This window comes from Lepidochelys kempii, chromosome 13, assembly GCF_965140285.1.
Source record: "Lepidochelys kempii isolate rLepKem1 chromosome 13, rLepKem1.hap1, whole genome shotgun sequence".
Taxonomy (NCBI): domain Eukaryota; kingdom Metazoa; phylum Chordata; order Testudines; family Cheloniidae; genus Lepidochelys; species Lepidochelys kempii.
The window spans coordinates 14373918-14382043 of NC_136392.1; the positions used below are offsets into that span (position 1 = coordinate 14373918).

General features: G+C 39.7%; 1 protein-coding gene across 4 annotated transcripts in view; it reads left to right on the forward strand.

The window, feature by feature from the left end:
* BCAS1 (brain enriched myelin associated protein 1) overlaps positions 1-7459 on the forward strand; it is an 80854-nt gene extending 73395 nt beyond the window's left edge. For all 4 annotated transcript variants that reach the window (XM_073309333.2, XM_073309336.2, XM_073309335.2 and 1 more), the window contains one exon: positions 6474-7459. In XM_073309333.2, the coding sequence (XP_073165434.2) occupies positions 6474-6548 (75 nt within the window). In that variant the 3' untranslated portion in view covers positions 6549-7459. The remainder of the gene's footprint in view (positions 1-6473) is intronic.
* The last annotated feature ends 667 nt before the right edge of the window (positions 7460-8126 follow it).

The window sequence follows — 8126 nt, forward strand, 5'->3', positions numbered from 1 at the left end:
GAAAAAAATAATAAGACACAAGTACCCTATCACCTGCAGGTGAACGCTTTTTACAAAACCACCACTCTCCATATCCGACCTCTCAGTCCTCATCCTCAAAGAAAAGCTGCACCACACCTTCAAAAGATGAGCATGGGAGCTAAAATTCATAACTTTGCTAGACATTAAAAATCATGAATGGAGACACTGATTTTATGTCTCATTACAACAATCAGTAATCCACTAATCCTCCTTTGTCCTATGACTGCAGAGGTGGTCATTGCCTACTTCATTGTGAATAGGCTCTTGCAACGTGTTAACTCCCTATGCTTAACAATCTGTCCCACCTTCTATTTAGCTAGGAGACTCAGATTACATTTCCCAGACCTGAAAAAGAGCTCTGTGTATCTCAAAAACGTGTCTCTTTCAGCAGTAGAAGTTGGTCCAATAAAATATATTACCTCACCGACATTGTCTCTCTCATGGTGAGCAATGCAAAAGCTAGTTCACAGATAGCCACTTGCCTCTGTTAAGAAGCCCTCTCTCTAAACTAGTGGTTCTCAAAGCCGGTCCACCACTTGTTCAGGGAAAGCCCCTGGCGGGCCGCACTGGTTTGTTTACCTGCCACATCCACAGGTTCAGCCGATCGCGGCTCCCACTGGCCGCGGTTCGCCGCTCCAGGCCAATGGGGGCTGTGGGAAGGATGGGGGGAACAGTGCCAGGAACAGAGAAGTTAAGGATTTTCTAGTAGTTATTCATAAAATCAATTGGCAGGAAGCAACTTGTTCCACTCTCCCTACCACAACAGACAGACTGAGTACAAAGTGTTATGCGATCACTCCTGACTTCAGACCCTCATCCAAGGCTAGCCACATCTTTTTACATCCTAAATGGACATCACCAGTGGACATCTTCCAGGGCTGGGAAGAATACAAAACGAGGAGGTCACCTTAGTTGTAATGAATCTGGTTGTGATAGGTTATTTACAACTTTTTTTCCCCTGGCTCTGCTCAGAGGGTGGCTAGAAAATAAAATAAAACTTAGCCAACTACCACTGCCCAGAAGAGGAAAAAGCAAGTAGAACAGAATTTAAATTGACACTGATTTGAAAACTAGCCGTTTTAGAACATTGCGTTAGAAAGTTAAGCTGTTGTTCAGAACAATATGACTCATTTTGTGGCAGATGTTTTTCCACATCATAAGGAGTGTTTGATTAACATTCATTTCACAGAATTGTGATCTATCCTACACTGTGCTATTTGCACTACAAAAAATTTGTATATTGTCCGGGGAAGGAGAAGGAAGGAAACTTAACTCTTTCTGCATGATCTCTTAATAATAATAATGAAGCCACTTACATATATGTTAAACAGGAAAAAAAATTGTATCATTTAGGGGCCTTGAGTGAAATCCTGGCCTCCCTAAAATCTGGGGGTACTTTGCCATTGAAATCAGGATTTCACCCCAGATGCTAAGTACTAATAATTTCCATTGACTTCCATTCATCTGCAGCCAGTGCTTAATTTGTGCTGGGGCTTGTAAGGGTTGAGCCCCAACACCTCTAGGCTTGGCAGTTCATAGCCCCAGTACCACTGTGCTTGCCACATCAGTTATGAAAGTAAAAAATTGCTTGAGCCCCAGCACCTTTCATTACAAATTAAGCACTGTCTGCAGTACCCACTGAAGTCACAGGTAGATCCTGTTCCTCAGCATCCTCTGGAAGAAGCAGAACCTTGTTTATACCCGCTCTTTGTATTTTGTACAAACTGGTCACAGTTATTAGACATGTGCTCCTGAGTGCGTGTTTACTTTCCCACTCAATGTGTGTGCAAGTCCCCAATATGCACAAGTATATAAATGTGTGTGTATGTACCACATGACTCACAAGCATACAGTGTGCTCACGTGTCTGGAAAACTCGGCTCATATTATGTATATTTGTAACCAATCCCACAATCCCACTTGGGGGGAGGGATAGCTCAGTGGTTTGAGCATTGGCCTGCTAAACCCAGGGTTGTGAGTTCAATCCTTGAGGGGGCCATTTAGGGATCTGGGGCAAAAATTGGGGATTGGTCCTGCTTTGAGCAGGGGGTTAGATGACCTCCTGAGGTCCCTTCCAACCCTGATATTCTATGATTGGCCAACAGGAGGGTTTCAACCTGGGACCTCCTGGTATAAAACCATGAGCTTCTATTGCTTGAGCCAAAGGATTTAGCTAGCAGCTGTAGTAGATTTGTTAACCTCTTATGGGAACTGGGTAGAGGTAGTCCTCACATGGGTTACAAATTGACCAGGCAAATATTTACTACCTCTATTGTTTCTAGAAATAATGGAGAATTGCTTTCTTGGTTTGAATTCTGCAGAAATCAAATAGTGTGGGCCAAATACCAATGTCCTTTCTCAGTCAAAATTCTCACTGAAGTCAATGAGTGAGAAAGGGCTTCTGTATTTATAGACAATAGTTCTTTATTTTGTATTCTGTCATTCAAACAAGCTGCATCCAGAAACTTTTCATACAGTTAGGCCATGTCTACACTAGTGCATATGTCAGCAAAACTTTTGTCGCTCATGCATGTAAAAAAACCCACCTCCCTGAGCGACGTAAACTTTGCTGGCATAAGCACTCATATGCAGAGTATTATGTCGGTGGGAGCTCGTTGAGATGGTTTTATTATGTCGACAGGAGAGCTCTCTCCAATCGTCATAACGTGGCTATATGAGCACTCTAACAGCAGCATAGCTGTATCAGTACTGCTGTGCCGCTGTAAGCTTGTGTACGTAGACCTGGCCTTAAATAGAAACAGCATTAGAATAATTGCAAAGAGATTAGGAGGCAAACAAGAGAATATGTTTTTGTACGAGAGTCAGTGAGGCAGAAGGATGTCTCAGAGCCAGAGCAGAGAAGGCTCTTGCACCAAGAGAGGTGAGATTGCGTGCAGAGACAGAGAGGTGGATACTGCTACAAGCAAGTAAAGTGAAGAGAGAATAGAAAGAGATTCTCTGAGATATTTTTCTTTGCTATTTTGCATTTCTCATGCCTGATATTAATTTGGCCATGCAGTGCATCATTTTTTCTTGCATTAACAGAGCCCTAAAATACTCAGGTATCTTTCCTCTTTCGTGAACAGAATAACTCTTTTTTTATTTATGTATACAGTGTAAAGGTTTTAGATTTATAGCTTATCTGGCCAGTTGGCTAGCTCTTCAACTGGGAAAGACAACCCACTACCAGATCTTGCTGCACAGAGCAGATGGATGTTTTCACCTCTCCAATGAGGAAGAATATTCAGCATTTAAAACAGAAGTGTTCCCCAGATTGAAATATTTGACAGCATACTACCACTCCTTCATACATTTATGACTCAACTTTTTACCCATGTCTAAGGAAGTCAATCCCCAATCCTTCCAAAAACCAACACTTTCCAATAAAACAATAATAGTTCAAACCAAAATAAGTGGCAAAGTCCACACCACAAGTTGTAATAGTTAAACTCTTAGAGTATTAGACTATACATAAACCAATCATAGTATCCTCCATTTAAAGTATAAGTCCAGAAATCTGGTAAGAGCTTCTCTGATAGAGTGCTGAGCTCTGGACTGATAAAATGGGGATAGAAGATATTTTAGCAGAAGTGGAGGTTCTCTAGACCTTACTTGTCTCCATACTCCATTGTGCATTTTCATGGGCAAAGTCCACTGGATTGTCCCCTGAATTCTGGCCAGCTGTTTTAAAAAACACTCTGCCCTGAAACCATTGATTCTTTTGCAAAAGGACATAGTATAAAGGAAGCGGAATGTAGAGGGACGCACTAGATTAGAAAGTCGAGATCAGGCATCTGTTCCTAACTACTAGTGGAGCAGATTATGCTATTAGGCAAAATTACAGCACCAATAGCATAGGTCTGTCAGAGAACAAGGGTCATTGACTATCTGAATTTCATTGAAAGAAGCTACACAATTCTGTGTCCGTTACATAAGCAGAAGAGGAATTCACAACATAATAAAATGCAAAGGAATTTAGGGTAGAGTGGGAATCAGGAAAATGTACATTTACTAAAGCTAGGGAGTAATGGCTTGATTTTCAGAAGTAGGACGACGCAAAATGAAATAAACGAAAACTGTGGGTATTCCACACATGAAAACACTCTTGGGAACTATCTGAATTGGGATCTTCAGTACAGTGTGCAGAGAGGCAATGCTTTTGTTGAGCGCGCTCTGAATCAGAACTGCCGTTCTATCGCTACTTTCCTGATCCCGCTCTTAGAACAGATACAATCCAAATTAAATGTGCTCCAGGTTAGCCCTCAAAGGGGTTGTACAGGAATAACTGAGAGCAGAGTTTGGACCAATGGGAACCATGCCCGCCCATGTATCTGAGGGCAGATCTGGAGCTTGCTTGTTAAAACAGAGGTATCAACTCTTTCAAGAGCCTTGAAAATTCTAGGTAATAAGAATCACAGGCCAGCATCCTTTCCAGCTTCCAGTTTTATTTAACAAGCCACTTTGAAAATGGGCTCAGTGATCAGGATGCACTATAGGTGAACATAAATAAATGATGTTATTTGGCAAATGTGCTAAGTCAGTCAAAATGAGTTCACTTCCAGCCTGCAGTATTTACAGGAAATAGAGCAAATAATAGTATCTTATTTCTCAAGTTAACGTACTCATGCATTGCACAGACACAGTTACAGTTGACAGACTTCAAGTTTATCTAACATTGGGAAATCTTTTAATTGATGTTCAGACTCTCTTTACTGGCTAAATTTGGAATGACTAGCTTGTTTTGTGTTGTTGATTTATAATTATGGTCAACTACCAATGTCGATGCATTTAGAAAGCCAGCTTGTGCTGTCTGCAGGGCATAACCAGTTAGAAACAATCTAGTTCTAGACAGTGGTTCAAATTCAACTTTGGGGTAAGCGGGTGCAACTCACAATCACTGGAGTCGCACCAGTCTGCATCTGGGTCAACACAGATTGTACAGGATAAAACAGTGCCCTCTTTGGCCAACTGTGGTGGTGGTGGTTTTTAAGGGTGGAGAGGTGTTATGCTGCAATTTTTTAGAACAAGAAAAATAAAATGGCCAGCAGGCAGCAGGTCATTAACATGGCCACGTGGATTAATGTCAAAGTATCTGCTGTTGCTTCACAAACAATGGGGAGGATTCCCTAACCATGCTTGTGAGACTAGTTTAGCTAATCCTCCTTTCTCCCACTTCTCTGTGAAACTGTATGTCCCAGAGTGCAATGCTCCATGCATTATTGGTGTCACCCTGTGTGCATGTCCTCTCCAGGCAATAGAGCCACTGCTGAAGTCATGAATGATAGCTGTCCAGATTTCCCAGTAATGCACTAAATAAACACAGGTTTCAGAGTAGCAGCCATGTTAGTCTGTATCCACAAAAAGAACAGGAGTACTTGTGGCACCTTAGAGACTAACAAATTTTTTAAAGCATAAGCTTTTGTGAGCTACAGCTCACTTCATCGGATCCGATGAACTGAGCTGTAGCTCACGAAAGCTCATGCTGTAATAAATTTGTTAGTCTCTAAGGTGCCACAAGTACTCCTGTTCTTTTTTTAAATAAACAGTAAGACAGAATGGTAGGTATGGCTGCGTAAACATAGCTAACACATGGTACTGGTCTACTGCAGGCAATCTTTTAATGGTTTTAGATCTGGTTCAGCTAAACTAAATTTTAAAACGGATTAGTGTATAGTTTAGACATGGGTTTAGATTTAGACTGTTTAAGAAGCCTGTCCTTCAGAATTATTCAACTGATTTTTGCATATTTCTATTTATTGTGCTGATTTCAAGACCACTACAAATGGGGCAGGGCACCCCATATCTCCTAAAACTGGGTTTACAGTATGGCTTTAACTACTTGGAAAATTTCACCCAACGTAAGACAGAGCCATGTCTGTGTTGTGAATAGAGCTGATGCAACTCAACCATGTTTGTTATAATCAGGACAGAGGAGTGTCATGAACTGTTGCCAAAAGAGTTGGGTTTGTAGTATAGACAGGGCATTACAAATGCAATATCATTATGACATTTTCAAATACCTAAATACGTAAAGGCATTTAATGTTCCTTTATACTGGGAGCAGAACTCCTAAACCCATTTGAAGGGCTCTAGTATGTGTGCAGTAACCAGTTTGGACAATGATATTTTATTGAGAACTATTCTAGAACCACAATAATATAGCATGGTTGGTTAGTGCAGTTCTCTCAAAACAATAACCAGAGAGAATGAGCAACAGCCATGTTCAGGTATAGTTGTGGCTTGCACCATTTTAATCCCATTGTGGGGAGTGTGCAGATGTGGCTCCAGCTCTCGGTAGTGTTAAAAACTGATTAAAGGAGAAGAATTGAGGAGAGAAGAGAGGTAACATCAATGGAAATGTCTGTTTGCAAAGGACCAAAACATAATTGCAGATGTAATTGTTCTTCAACATGGTTCAACTATTTTTACATGTTTCTGTATATTCTTCCTCAGGGGCCGAAACGGACATCTGATGCTGAAGTTCAAACAGATCCAGTGTCTATTCTACCTGCTGGAAAATCCAAGTAATGAAGATGCTTGGCTGCTGAAGAATCAGCCACTCTTTATGAGCTCCCTTGCAGTAAAGATGTCTCATTATTTTCCTTTTTATGGCTGTCATCAAAAGAGGGCCACACTGAAGACTAAAGCAAACGTTTGTGTACATTTGAGGTGTATCATTTACAGAATTTGTTCATTAGATGTTAGTAAGTAACTGTAAAGGTCATTAAGAAACAATGTGTAATATAATTAAAGGGAGGTCATGGGAATGATTTTTAAGTCTATAGGGGTGAGAGGAAGTATAGGTGAGGTCAGAAAGTGACAGTGAAAAAGATGAATAGCAGAGTAAATGAATATGATGAAAGGATTGCAGTTTTTGTGGCAAAGCAGTGGACAAAGAATTCTCAGCTACAGAGCTTTAAAGCAGTCATAAAAAAAATCATATTTTGATAAAATTTATATTTAAAGGTCAATACCAACCAACCAACCGAACCTTATGTGGTTTGTCATTATGTTGTAATTAGCAAGGTCTGTGGTATAATAGAATCAGTGGTTTTAAGATTATGCTTCAGATTGGTCTGTACATTATTAATGTAAATTAAAAGGCTAAAATGCAAAGGCTCAAAGTGATTTAAAGCACAGTTTCTTCCTTGACTTGGTGAGGTAGAATAACAAATACAAATACTTAAACTATTCATACAGCACAAGAGGGCGCTAGCATCTCCACTATACTACTAATTCAGAGGATATATCTACAATCTTATGTTGTTAATGTTTTTCAGATTTAGGAAAAGAAAAAAAAAACTTAGTTGTTTTGTCAGTTACTCATCTCCATTCATATCTGTAATTAATCCTAATAAAAAGCAACCCTAAGACTGGTCAGGATTCTACCTGCTTTAAAAACTCTTGTAATAATCAGGGTTAATAAATTTTACAAATGATTTCAGATTTCTTTGGTTTATTAAACACTTATACTAACTCAAACAGGGAACGGTGGGACTGACATTTTAATGATAGAAGCATCTGAATTATAGATTATTAAATCATACATAAATCAATATACAACCAAATGCATTTCCTTTTAAAAAAATAAATCATTCACATCTTTAATCCTTAACTGAAGATCCTTATACAGGGACTCAGGTTGTCCTTGTTCTTTGATCATTGATATGTAAGCAAGGATAAATTACACATCCATACCATGCTTGGCTGTGGAATAAGTATCTGTCATACTTCCTCAATGCAAGAATAGATTAAAACTGAAAATCAGATTTCAAACTTCAGTCCTTTCCAAATATCATCACTGTAGCAGATGGATTCTATAGCATCTGCAGAACTACATTCCTGATGAGTATTATGAAGGAAGAGGTGAAAAGATCTGTCCTTCTCATTAGGACCCTTTGTAGCTAGGAAATAATGCTGCAGTGGGCCTCTCAAACCCATAGTCTTGCAACTGATGACCAAAACTAGTGCCAGTGTCAGAAAACTACATTGGTCTTTTAATAATTACAGCACTTTCTGTTCTTCTCCCAACCATAATGGGCCTTAAATCTGATGTCATATATAGTGATATAAATCAAGAGTAATTGTACAAAACCATTATATGCA